Here is a 14,001-nt window from a genome sequence, read left to right on the forward strand (position 1 = left end):
CCGCCAGGAGGCGCCCAAATGCCTTGGGGACCTGTTCTCTCAGCACTTTCGCCACACTAGGAAGTGCTGGGGGGAAGATTAGGAAGGACACCCGGAGAGCTGCCGGGAGAACAGCCGGCACTTCCGCCACGCTGGGGCGTGGCAAATGAGGGAATGCCGGGAGCCACCTGGAGCTCATCCGGGAGAGAATAAAAGGGGCCGTCTCCCTTCATTCGAGGCTGGAGTCGGGTGGAAGAAGGTGAGAGGTGTGGAGGTGGCCCGAAGAAAGGCGTTTGTGAGGCCAGGACTGTGTGTTTGGGGGTGTTTTGTGCACGGAACTGGGTCTGAGTGACCATAATATTGTAAATAGTGTAAATAATAAATGTGTGGTGGTTGAAGAACAACATGTCCGCCTGTCTGTGTCCGGGTTGGCTCGACATATATATATATATATATATATATATATATATATATATATACTGCTCAAAAGAATTAAAGAAACACTTTTAATCAGAGTATAGCATAAAGTCAATGAAACTTATGGGATATTAATCTGGTCAGTTAAGTAGCAGAGGGGTTGTTAATCAGTTTCAGCTGCTGTGGTGTTAATGAAATTAACAACAGATGCACTAGAGGGGCAACAATGAGATGACCCCAAAACAGGAATGGTTTAACAGGTGGAGGCCACTGACATTTTTCCCTCCTCATCTTTTCTGACTGTTTCTTCACTAGTTTTGCATTTGGCTACAGTCAGTGTAACTACTGGTAGCATGAGGAAACCTGGACCCTACAGAGGTTGCACAGGAAATCCAACTTCTCCAGGATGGCACATCAATGTGTCATTGCCAGAAGGTTTGCTGTGTCTCCCTGCACAGTCTCAAGGGCATGGAGGAGATTCTAGGAGACAAGCAGTTACTCTAGGAGAGCTGGAGAGGGCCATAGAAGGTCCATAACCCATCAGCAGGACCAGTATCTGCTCCTTTGGGCAAGGAGGAACAGGATGAGCACTGCCAGAGCCCTACAAAATGACCTCCAGCAGGCCACTGGTGTGAATGTCTCTGACCAAACAACCAGAAAGACTTCATGAGGGTGACCCAAGGGCCCCATGTCCTCTAATGGGCCCTGAGCTCACTGCCCAGCAGCATGCAGCTCGATTGGCATTCGCCATAGAATACCAGAATTGGCAGATGCACCACTGGTGCCCTGTGCTTTTACAGATGAGAGCAGGTTCACCCTGAGCACGTGACAGAAGTGAAAGGGTCTGGAGAAGCCATGGAGAACATTATGCTGCCTGTAACATCATTCAGCATGAGCAGTTTGGTGGTGGGTTAATGATTGTCTGGGGAGGCATATCCATGGAGGGTCACACAGACCGCTACAGGCTTGACAAAGGCACCTTGGCTGCCATTAGGTATCAGGATGAAATCCTTGGACCCATTGTCAGACCCTATGCTGGTGCAGTGGCTCCTGGTGCACGACAATTCCTGGCCTCATGTGGTGAGAGTATGCAGGCAGTTCCTGGAGGATGAAGGAATTGATACCATTGACTGGCCACAACACTTTCCTGACCTAAATCCAATAGAACACCTCTGGGACATTATGTTTTGATCCATCCAATGCCACCAGGTTGCACCTCAGACTGTCCAGGAGCTCAGTGATGCCCTGGTCCACATCTGGGAGGAGATCCCCCACAACACCATCTGTCATCTCATTAGAAGCATGCACCGATGTTGTCAGGCATGTATACAAGAACACAGGGGCCATACAAAGTGCTGCATAATTTTGAGTTGCTGCAATTAAATTTTGGCAAAATGGACTAGCCTGCCACATAATTTTTACTCTGATTTTTGGGGCGCCTTTGAATTCAGGGCTCTGTAGGTTGATCATTTTCATTTCCATCAAACGATGTGGCATCCTTTCGTTCCTAACACATTACCCAGTCTATATCAGTATAGATATCCAGGAGGATTTCTTTTTCCCATTGAGGTCTGATGTGTTTTCAAAGTGTTCCTTTAATTTTTTTGAGCAGTTTATATATATATATATATATATATATATATATATATATATATATATATATATATATATAATAATAATATCTAACACAGAAACATTTTCTCAAATCCATTTCAGGGTCATGTGGTGTAGGGGTAAGAAGGCAAAAGCTAGCCCTGCATGGTGCATCAGTCTATTGCAGTCTATAAGTAAAGATTAATTATGTACACACACATACATATGAATATTGCATACTATTTTTATGGTTTATTTTACCTGTTACATGCATTATTATTAATAATGTAGCTAACACCTTTATCTAAGGCAGTGCTTCTCAAATAGTGGGGCACGCCCCCCGCGTTTGACCTCAGGGAACATGCTTTTTTATTTTTCTTTTAAATTTTTTTTGAATTTAGAATGCACTTTAAATCTTTTCTGTTACATTTAATAAAGATATTCTTTGTTGTAAATTGGTCCATATTTCTTTCTTTTTTTATTCTCTTATACGTTAATAAGGATACAGTGTTATGCAGAGGTATACTTATAACAATTTTATAGACAAATGATACTATTTATAGTTGCGTGGGGGCGCGAGATGTTTTCTTCTTCCTAGGGGGGGCATGACAGAAAATAATTGAGAAGCACTGATCTAAGGCAACTTGCAAGATTAGAATATTTTATTCCCATATTTTTTACAGTAGGATCTGGGGCAGTTTAGCTGAGATGCTGAGGGTCACACAGTCAGTCAGAGGTGAAAATTTAATGGACAGTCTTCAGGTTTACGTCCAGTGACTTAGACACTGCATCATCACCCTACCTTTTAGTTAATACAGCATTCTGAACTTTTCTGGTCAGGTGTTATACAGAAATATACAGAATTCAATTTCATTCCATCCTCCTGCACATTATATGCCCACCTTATTTAAAAAGCTCAGGGTTTACTCACAGAGTTTGGTGAGTTACTATCCACATTCCTAAAGACACACATGGTTGACTGGTGATTCAAAGTTGTCCCTCAGTGGTCAGTATATAAATGGTTGATGCAATGGACTGGTTCATCATTAGAGGCTACTTCCCAGCCTATTGCCTTTGTAATGTATATTATAGGTTTTGGTTGTCTTTGACAGGAGATTGTTTTAAAAAGGACCAGTACATTACATCCATTTTTATAGAAGAATGCTGCACAATAGGCTCAAGCTGGGAAAACACCCTGTTCAGGAGGCCAAGTTTGATTAATCACTAGGTGGTGCTAGAAAGCCATGTTTCTCTGGTATTTAAACAAATAAGGAATGTGTCACACTCTGATTAAGGACACAAGGTATTTCATAATTGTGTTAAAATGAAGTGAATAATCATAAGAACAAATGTTTAGGTTTAGGGTCAAGGGCACAAGCCAGTCATAATGTGACTGGCCCACCTTGCATATGGAACTGGGCCACTGAAATTTTTGCTTTAATTGCAGTTTAGCTGCATTGCATTTTGTTACAAAAACATCACTAAGACAGGTTCTACTACTTTTTTTTAATTTCTGCAAAAAACGTATTTTAAAGTAAGACTGTTTATGAAAATTTGAAAACCTGCTCTACAAAGTTCTTGCAACAAAGCAAACATTCCAGTTTTTGAATATGTAATGAATGACTGAGCCTTAGGTTAAAGAAACACTCTCGTCCTCACCTCATTTAAGTCTGTAAGAAGTGAATTTCAGTTCCATAACATATAGTATGCATTAATTGTATACTGACAATGTTAAGAATGCAGAAATATTACCCATTGAAAATATTAATTGAGGTTGAACATAAGATTTTGGTGTCTATGAAATCTAAAGCCCAGCTCCACAAACATTTCAGAGTTTATATGAATTAGATAAATTAAACCCAAATCACCATCATGCAAGATGGTGAAAGGCAACTGTAAGAAATGAAAGAGAACCAGGAAGATTTGGAGAGCTGATGTCTAGTCCAAAGGATGATGAAATGCAAAATGACGGGACCACTAGGGGGCAACACATCATGTGATCACAGACTGTGTCCCAGAAAGGAGATCATGGGTAACAACCTCAGGAGTATAAGTTTATGGTGACTAGACAGTAAACCTGCAATCCAAGTCCAAATGCCCCCACCACCCCAACACCAAATACACACCATAATGGATAACAACTAAGGATCTGATCCCCCAAACAGAGGTAAATTAAGGTCAAGTGAGGCCTGCAAGACAGGACTTTGATTAACGAATGTTGTTTGTAGGTCTTCAGTTCTAAAAGTCAATCCCATGTGGCCTTAGTTTCCTGTTTATGACATGCACTGATTGCTCTGAAGTATCTAACAATATTTCATCATAAAAGCATGGATTTCGTATGTTTTGAGCATAAGACTGGATAACTAACATGTTGATTATGCAGCACGATTTAAATGTGAATTATTTTTCTTATCCCATGGACGTTTTTCACATTGTTTGCCATTGCACAGCTCTGCATTTGTCTCTATTAGGTTGTACTATATCAAGATATATCAACATTTTTTTCCCCCTCCATGCCATGCCATATGAAAAACATATAATATCTCTTCTAACTTTTATAGAAAATCAAAGCACATTTATTTTGAAAGGAAGTAACCGATGTCCTGTTTTTAGCAAGTGCCTTCTGCAACTAAAACAATTGTGCTTATCGTTGCCTTTCTACTTCAAAAAATACTTTCTGAGACTAAAAGCAGGGATGGCAAAAATAATTCTTGACAGTAACTTTTTAAACTTAACTTGCTTTGGAACATTCGGTAAAAATACAAATATATATGAATAAATGAATATTTCATCTATCTGTTTTTATTACTCACTCTGCACAATAAATGATCGATATATTAATAAATTATGAGGTAGTTCACACCTGATAAGCTTTTTTTGCTAAATTAAAGGGAGCTGCACTCTCGCTGTGATTTTCTATATGATTAAAAGTGGTCTCTGGTCCAGGAACAATGCACTGACCCTACATACTCTTCATTACTGTTGCTGTGGTATGAACGTTTTAATTTTCTTGCTTCAAGAACCTGCATGTATTGTTAAAAAAAATTCAGTCTATTGCTAACATTATTCAGTCCAGACAGCATGGTGGTGCAGTGGTTAGTACTGCTGACTCAATGTTTCAGGGTTTTGGGTTCAAATCCCAAGCCCTTTCTGTGTGAAGCTTGTGTATTCAACCTGTGTTGGATTGACTTTCTCCATGCACTATGACTTATCTCTAACATCCCTAAATCAAGCAAGTTAGGTTTTTTTGGTGAGTCTTAATTTGCCCTGTATGATAGAGTGTGGATGTGTGCCCCATGATGGATTGGCAACCAGTTAGTGGGTAGTTCTGGCAGGACAGGCTCGAGCGCCCACTACACTAAATTTCAGTGGGTGTGATGATGAACGAATGCATGGATTTTCTGAGGTTACTTATCCTAGAACAGAGTTTCAGACATAAAATGTACCATTTAAATATAACATAGCACCTCTTCATCTGCACACAAGTGCGTGACTGTCATCATCTACTCTCACCGGTCTCAATATCTGAGTGAACCATTTAATCATCAGCATGCTGCTATTATTCCTCCTACTTTTCTGTGATGGCTATTTGCACCAAGTTATGTTTTCCACCCTTGGATTTGACCATAGAGTGGTTTTACTAATGACCTCTCCCCTTTCAAAATATTGTATGTTTTATATGGTTTAACCCAATACTGTAATATATTGCAAAATGACCAGAGAATGGCCAGTGGCCTTGCTCAGCTATAGTTGGACTTTGCCTTTTTCCAAGGATTGTCCACACTGACATGTTTACCCAAGGCAACATACAGTTTCAGCATCAGGCACAAATGTTTACTGCTATTTTTTACGTTTGGTGCGCAGACAGCCTAAGTGATTGCTCAGGGTCACATAGTGAGGCAGAGGCAAGAACTAATTTGGCAACCTTGAGATTTACTGTCCAGTTTCTTAGTCACCAGGCCACACTTGCTAAACTGAATCTCTGGTTTAGTTTCCTTCTGTATGCTATGGTTAATTTGTAGAGGGTTATGGTTACAAAGTCCATTTCATTATTTTCATTCATCCATCCATTATCTAACCCACTATATCCTAACTACAGGGTCACAGGGGTCTGCTGGAGCCAATCCCAGCCCACGCAGGGTGTAAGGCAGGAAACAAACCCTGGGCAGGGTGCCAGCCCACTGTAGTCATTATTTTCAGTGCAGAAAAATAAAATCTTAAGTCACCACATGCATATACAAGCTTGGTAATGTCCAGTTTCATAAATGAATATAGTTAACAATATGAATTCTTTCTATAAAAAAATAAAACAATCAGAAAGCGATAATAATGTAAAATGAACAATTGCAAACTGTACAATAGATTATGATTGTTAACTGTAGTTTGGTATTGAAAAGCATTAAAAAAAACTGCAAAACCTGCATGTGCTGTCTTACCAATGAAGAACATGTAGGTTTTCTGCACAAATGCCATAACCAGCAAACCAGATGCAAACGAAACAAGACCAATGATGCTCATGCTGACATCCCTCAAACATTTTGAGAAAAACCAAGTTCCCGCAAAACTGGTGAAGGAGATCACAAAGCCGGCTGCATTTCCATACCCAACTTGCTTTGCATTCCAGTTTAGTGGCTTCTTAACCATAAATGAAGGCAAAATATACACAAATTGTCCATGTGCTACACGGTACATGAAGCCAGCAATGAAGAGCAGTAAGATGTTAACTTTATTGTAACAAGTTGAACAAATTCCAATATCTGTGTCTATGAGCTTCGGAGAAGATTCAGAATCGTTGGAGGGGGCATAAACCAAAGTCCCACATTCATGTTTGCTTTCTTCCTCTTTACTGTCATTGATTGACTTATGTTCCTCTTGGGGATCTCTTGTTTGTGAGTGAATAGCAGGATTATGGATGTTCAAAATGAAAAGGGTGTAGGTCAAGCTAAACAAAAAGAATAACGTACTGAGCCCTGAAAGAATGACCCCCTGGTGTTCTGTATGGATGTCCAAATTATAAATGTACCCAGAGGTGGTACTGCCAATAAAACCTGAAACACCATAAGCTACCTCGACACTAACCAGCTGAAGGGATCTTTGTTCCACAGTACTTTGATCTGAAGCTATTGTCATGACCCCAGCCCAGTAGGACGCATATCCTCCGGACAAGCCTTGCAGGGCAGCAGCTCCGAACATGACTTGGACTGGCCAGTCTAGCAGAATCACCAGGAGCAGCATTGCTCTAGATATCACATATCCAAGAAGTGGGCAGCAAACGGACAGTTTCCTGAACCCTCTGTCCCCAAGGATGGCCAGGTAAAAACCCGTCAAGATGGATAAAGAGTTGTGTAAGACAGTGTAAATCATGTAGAAGTCCGAGATGTCCTTCTGCTGCTCTTCGTCTCCAGAGTGCGAGGCGTTGCAGAGAGAGTAGTTAGCGGTGACATTATATCGTTCCTTTAGTGTCATCAGCAGCGCCGTGTCATAGATCGTGCTGGCGAATTGAGCGGACAAAACCACAGGCTCGATGAAAGCACGTAGTCGGTGACACATGGCGATCTGAATAGAACCGCAGCCCGATGCTCTTTGACTTCACTTTGGTTTTCCTCGTAGTACACATCTGCATCACATCCGGACGTTCAACGCCGATCTATCTTACTTTTCCATAAACTTTTATTTCTAAGAACAGGAAAGTTTAGTGGCTTTCGGAAACCACGTCAAAGCTAGTACTGTATCTATCTTTAAGACAGCACTATGTATTTTTGACCGGAGCTACTGCTTAGCCTACCCCGCGTCACCCTATACTGTACTCCGCATTTCCATATTGCTGACAACGGTCCTGGCAGACAGCCATCAACTCGAACGACCTCCGTTTGGTTTTTTTTTTTTTTTACATGCCTGGTAATTTAGCGCACCAGTCAAAACTAGATTGCGTTCCCCCATCTCAGCAGTAGCGTCCCCGTCAGTTAAGAAACACTAGGACTTTCACAGTTCTTTTAATTTCTGCAGCTGATGAATTCAGATCAATGACGTGAGAATTTCTGTCTGTCACTATCGTATGTGACTTTGGCCTGCTGTAGACTGGGACTTCTCCCGCACCAAAGTCATGTTTTCAGTTATGTGATTTCGATACGAGTTAAATGCTGGTTCTTCAATGGAATTTTATAACACTTTACTGGATTGTGTGGTTCTTGGTAGAATTATTGCTAAACAAAGCACCATTTGATTCTGAGAAATTTCCTGTACTGCAGAAAATGTTTAGTAGGCGATACCAGGACAGTTAAGGATTAAGAAAACCTGAACTTAGTCTGAGTTATTTTATGCAGCAAGAGTCCTTTTAAAATCGTGAGCCATTGGTATTTCACTAATCTGTTACAATTCATTCATGGCTATTTATTGCATGGAGCTTGTTACAAATAAAAGAAACCATTACATTGCCATTACATTCCTTGATGTATGCGACTTACAATTTATGTGTAACATTAGTACAAAAAACAGTACTAAGTATATTCAATATGGTCTGGTACTGGAGGAGGTCTAATCACTCTTAAATGTAATGGTTTTTTAATGGCACTTTATTGTTCTTTAGTAGGCTATGTGGTTCCTCGTAGACTCATTGATTGACAAAGAACCAGGGCCGGGTTAAGACGAAACTAGGCCTGATGCTGCAGCGCAAAAAAGGCCTATTTTTTCTTGGCATTGGTAAATGTGCATTTGACCATGGAGCCTTAATTGCTTGCGACGCAACCAGCCAGCCATTATTGAACATGAATAATAATAACGATGTAGTATTGTGACAACTCGAGATTAACATCAAACTATGTAACATCAACATTCAATAGCAATTGTCTGCACAGTAGCAAGTGCACTTAATGCAGAAAACCTAACATTGAAATACATAAAATTTTGCAATTCTCTTACGAAACAGTAAGAAAAAATGAATTTGCAGAGACATTGAGTCAAAGTGACTCAGTTCAGGCTCTTAAGGGTAAAAATTTGTCCACGATTTAAATTTCATAATAGACCAGAATCCTGTCGAGGATTTAAAAAATTCTAAACATCCATGCCGGGCCCGCAGGCCGGCTTTTAGTTTTACCTTTACAGAAAACCATTTAAATAGCCATCAATTTTTACTGTACAACTAACTTTCAAAGTGAAACATTTACTATGTGGCACTTACTGAACAATAATAAAGTGGCAAGAATCCCCAAGATATTGCAAAAAATGCAGCTAAATTACTAAGTAAACTGTTTAACATAAAATTGATAGCATTAACTTGAAATTTTCGGTTAACAATAAACACAACAACGTTATAGTTACGTCACAGCGCAAAGAACAATAGTAACTGTATAATAAGTAACGCTGTGTCTAGGCGTCCGAAAGTCGGACTCCAAATTTCATTCTAAGAATTATTTTGAGGTTAATATAGCAAAGGAAAACTGTTCAGCTTCCAGCAAATTCTCATCTGTTTTCATCTGGGCCTATTTCAGTAATGAGCCTAATGCTGCAGCATCAATAGCACCCACCTTAATCCGGCCCTGCAAAGTACCACTTAATTCTGGGAAGGATTTGTTGTATATGAAGTTGGTTGTTTGTGCTTTGAAAAACTTTGTAATATGTGAAAAAAATGACACCTTTAATGTTATTGTAGTCTAACTAGCAGGACACTAACAGATTAAGAAAACCAGGACTTAGTCTATGTTATCTAATGCAGCGAGGGTCCTTTTAAAATTATGAGCCACTGGTATTTCATTGGTATGGAGCCTGTTATGGATTTAAATAAAAGGTTCGTTCTGATGCCTTCACATGGATGGGTCTTTTGGGAACCAAAAATGGCTCCCCTATGGTACTACTCAGAAGAACCACTGTGGCACCTTTATTTTTAAGTGTAGAAACAAACTTCTGTAGGGCACAGACACATATAAACCTACACACACACACACATTTGGTACAAAGTAGGGGCTGCCAATAAACTTCAGACACCTGAGTGCCTTATGCAAGCCACAATATTGCGACTAGGGCGCTGGATAAAAACACACCCACACCTAATGATTGGACTGTGGATTTTTTTCAGATATTTTTATATGACATAGTGGTTACAAATGAAAGGCACTATACTTAATGTAACATTTTCAAACCTGCTCAGTCTAGTGCAGGGTCATGAGGGACCAAAGCAGCTTCAGCCCCAAATAGGTTGCAAGACCATCAGTGGACCTGCTCATGCACACACCTGCTTTCACACACTGTTCACTTACTTGGAGCATTTAAATTGTCTCAAACATGCACATCACTGACGAGGAAACCCAAGCGTAATTGGTTAAAATGAGATTTAGAAAATGTCCAGAGAAGCTCTTATCAGAAATTTCAAAAAGACAGAAAAATATATAAGGAATAAGAACGCTGATAATTAAATAATGAAGTTATTCTTACTGTAATAACTGAACTCATATGATACTAACCACTGTATTTACATTTATTTGCTTAGGAGGCATACTCATCCAAAACATTTTACAAAAGAGGTCAACATAATTTTTGAAACAAATGTTACAGGACAAAATTACAAAATTAATCATCACAAGTAAAAAGCTCAGAGCAAAATGCAAATCAGTTCCAGTTCCTTGATTACAGGAACCTATCAAAGTTATTATGAATTGGACATAATTCCACCGAACAAGAGAGTCTTCAAACGCTTCTTAAACAGAGTGAAGGAGGTAGAATTTTAAAGGAGATGGGCTGTTCATTCCACCAAATGCAAATGAAAAGAGCGTGGATTGAATTTTGATGCCACGCAGAGGTGGCATCACTAGACACTTGTCATCAACAGACCTGAATGGGTGAGAAACCATATTGGACCTCACAAGTGTCTCCTCATATGTAGGTGGTGACCCATTGACTACTCTGTAGGCAAGCACTAATATATGCTGCTACAGGAAGTCAAAGCAGTGATCTGAAAAGAGGAGAACCGCGTGCCCACTTCTGCTGGTTGAACACCAGATGTGCCAATGCATTTTGAATCATCTGGCATGTCTTGGTAGCACATGCTATTACTGCTGCCAGCAGTGAATTACAGTAGTCAAGGCATGACAAGACCAAACTCTGGACCAGGTCCTGTTCTACATACTCCATCAGATACGGTCTGACCTTGCAGCTACTGTATAGAGTGAATCTGCAAGACCGAGAGAATGTTGCAAAATGGCCAGTGCAGGATAATTGGTCAAAAATCACCACACCACATTTGTGCATAATGAGTTTAAAATATGTATTAATATACTTGGTATATGTCACTTTGCTGTTATGTTTGTTTTTTATTATATAAACGGACCAAGGTTTAAATTTTTAACTTACACAGCAATAATGAACAAATACTTAAATAAAAATATCCACAACTAAGCTGAGTTCCATTATGCTCATATCCATATACCTCAAAGAAACAAAGTATTTCCCAAAAATTTTAATCTATTTATTTATTTTTAATTGATGCAAAACATTTTTGTAAATTTAGCTTCATGTATAAATTCAAAAATAAAAACAGAGCATTAAGAAATGGATAGGTGGAGAGGGAGAGAAAAAATATTATGTGAATGATTTAAAACAAGGTGTGAAATTTTAAAAACTGGCTTTCAAAAGACCAACAGGATGTTAACCTCAATGAAGAATTACTTACAGTATTGAGCCCTTCAGATTCTTATTGCAGTGTCAGCCTAATCATATTCATATACCAGTTTGCATATTAACTCAACTCTCTTTAGGTGCAAAGATTAAATGCAGGCACAGTAAGTTTGAATTTGACTTTAAACTGGAACTGAAGCATTTCTTTCTTGCAATTAACCATTATTCAAAAAACAAATCATACAGATGAAAGGTACATGCAGCTTTAATATTGAATATCTTCACCTTTCTTATTATGGTTTGTTGGCAATGAGACTTTTTAGTGTTATGATAATAACTAAAATAAAGGAAATACTCGAAGGGTTGCAGTTGGTGTCAGGGATATCACATATACTGTATTAAATGACTGACCCAGCGGAAGACCTGTGACCCGCAAACTAACTCCACCAACTCGCAAACCCTTCAAGTTGGGTTCCACAATCCACCACTCTTTCTTTAGTGACCAGATGGAAGCAACTGCACTGTTTCACTCGAAGTACCAGAGCCACTGCAGACAGAATGCCTGAGCACACCCCAACTGCCATTTATAACTATTCAACAGTAAATATTTTTTTACCCAACTTGTAACTCCAACTGTTAGTTGTCCTATTTTGTCTTTTTTACAGGGTCTATGCACTTCAGTGTACTAACACCCTATTGCTTAGGTATTGGTTTTTGGTAGGAGAATCTGTATAAACATACTGGTCCCCATTGCTTTTGCATTCCTATTAATATATTTATTTATTTTATTCATACTTTTTCTAACATAATCTTTAAAACTTAAGTTCATCACATGATTGGAACCAACACCTTCAGAGTAAGTAGGACCCTAAATCTAAAGACACACCACTCTCACTTGTTTCCTTCATCACTTTTTGCCTCCATGTTATGTAACTGTGCACAGTCTGCAGTTCTTCCAACTGACAGTAGATGTTGCTATATAAATCCCTATACTGCTGAATTAATGCCACTGTAAGATCTCTGTCTGCACTGGCAAGACAGGCTCTCTGGCTTTCTCCCTCTGTTCTCAGACATTTGTCACCATATTGTGATCATGGCCAATGCCACTTTTGTGTTTGCCTCCCTTATCTATGGGGGTGAGTGTCCAGTAGCAGACAGTTCTAATCATTATTTGAGTATGGTGCTTGCACAAGCCAACAACAGTTTTAAGAGAAAATAGAATTGGGTGATGAGGTGGAAAAATTTGAATTCACGCAAGGATTGTAGCCAGGAAGACAATAACTAAATCACAAATCTTGTGACATGTAGCCAGAATCATAGCATGAGAACAGAGTTTTAAGTCAAAAGCCAAAAAGGGTATATAATCAGAACAAAAAATCACGAGATACAAACCATAATCAGAGGGTAGAAAATTACATTTGAAAGCTAACTATGAAATGCCTGAAAAGTTTGTTGTTTTTCTTCACAAATCTAAATCTTTTATGATTAGATATATGTGGTGCTGGCTTTTTAACACCTCGCACCAATGACGTTATGACATGTGACTTTCAGGAAATGCCTCTCAGCAATGGGGCTTTGCGTTCTAGCAGCCAGTCCCCAACATGGCTACATCTATAAGGAAAAGAAGACTGTGTCACAGGAGAATGTGGATAGTTTTTAACAATGTTAAAAATACAAGAAAACAAAAGATGAATATGACTACTAGTTTTATAGGCCTCAGGAGCCCCCAAGCCCATACTCAAGTAATTTTCAGAGGCCAAGGTACAGGTGGGAAAATTTTAAATGTATAAGCCACATCAGGACAGCGTGGGAGTGTAGGAGACTGGGGGTACCTCTCTGAAAATGGAAGCTTGTGATTTATCTTGAAAAAAAAGTAACATGAACCAAATGATTTTTTGCAAGGCAAACCCACATTCTCACAGATCAATTACTTGCAAAGTATTTAAACACGTATAATTAGTTTTTAAGGTATAATATTACATTCAAAATGAATAGAGAACAGAAAACAGAAGTCCATTGTCAATCAGTCTTCCTATTTCGACAGGCTTCAGTCAGACTCAGGTTTTAATATTCAATGTCTTCATGCATTTAGAAAATACACTAGTACTATAAATGATGTTATTTGGTTTAAAAATAACAGGAAATTGATTTTGGCAAATCAAAAGAAAGTTATATATTTTGCTGACATATCATAGAGTTACGTTGGTATGTTAAATATACACCAAGCATAAAAAATTGTGAAACATCATTTTATTAAATTAAATTTTTTAATTGCCAAGCTTGCATATTTCAATGCAATATAATTACAGGCTAGAGCTTACGTGGGCAGCATGGGGCACAACACTGTCCTTGGACAGTCAATCACAAAGATATTTTATTTTAATCTTCCAAAATGTATGATTGTAT

The 14,001-nt window shown here is 39.0% G+C and overlaps 1 protein-coding gene across 1 annotated transcript; it reads right to left on the bottom strand.

The window, feature by feature from the left end:
- Nucleotides 1-6,248: 6,248 nt before the first annotated feature.
- Nucleotides 6,249-7,539, bottom strand: LOC120532089 (thymic stromal cotransporter homolog). Its single transcript, XM_039757993.1, has 2 exons — nt 6,426-7,539; nt 6,249-6,283 (listed from the first exon to the last, which is right to left on the bottom strand). The coding sequence occupies exons 1-2, from the start codon at nt 7,537-7,539 to the stop codon at nt 6,249-6,251; spliced, it is 1,149 nt and encodes a 382-aa protein (XP_039613927.1).
- Nucleotides 7,540-14,001: the final 6,462 nt, after the last annotated feature.

The sequence above is a fragment of the Polypterus senegalus genome, chromosome 7 (genome assembly GCF_016835505.1).
Source record: "Polypterus senegalus isolate Bchr_013 chromosome 7, ASM1683550v1, whole genome shotgun sequence".
Taxonomy (NCBI): Eukaryota; Metazoa; Chordata; class Cladistia; order Polypteriformes; family Polypteridae; genus Polypterus; species Polypterus senegalus.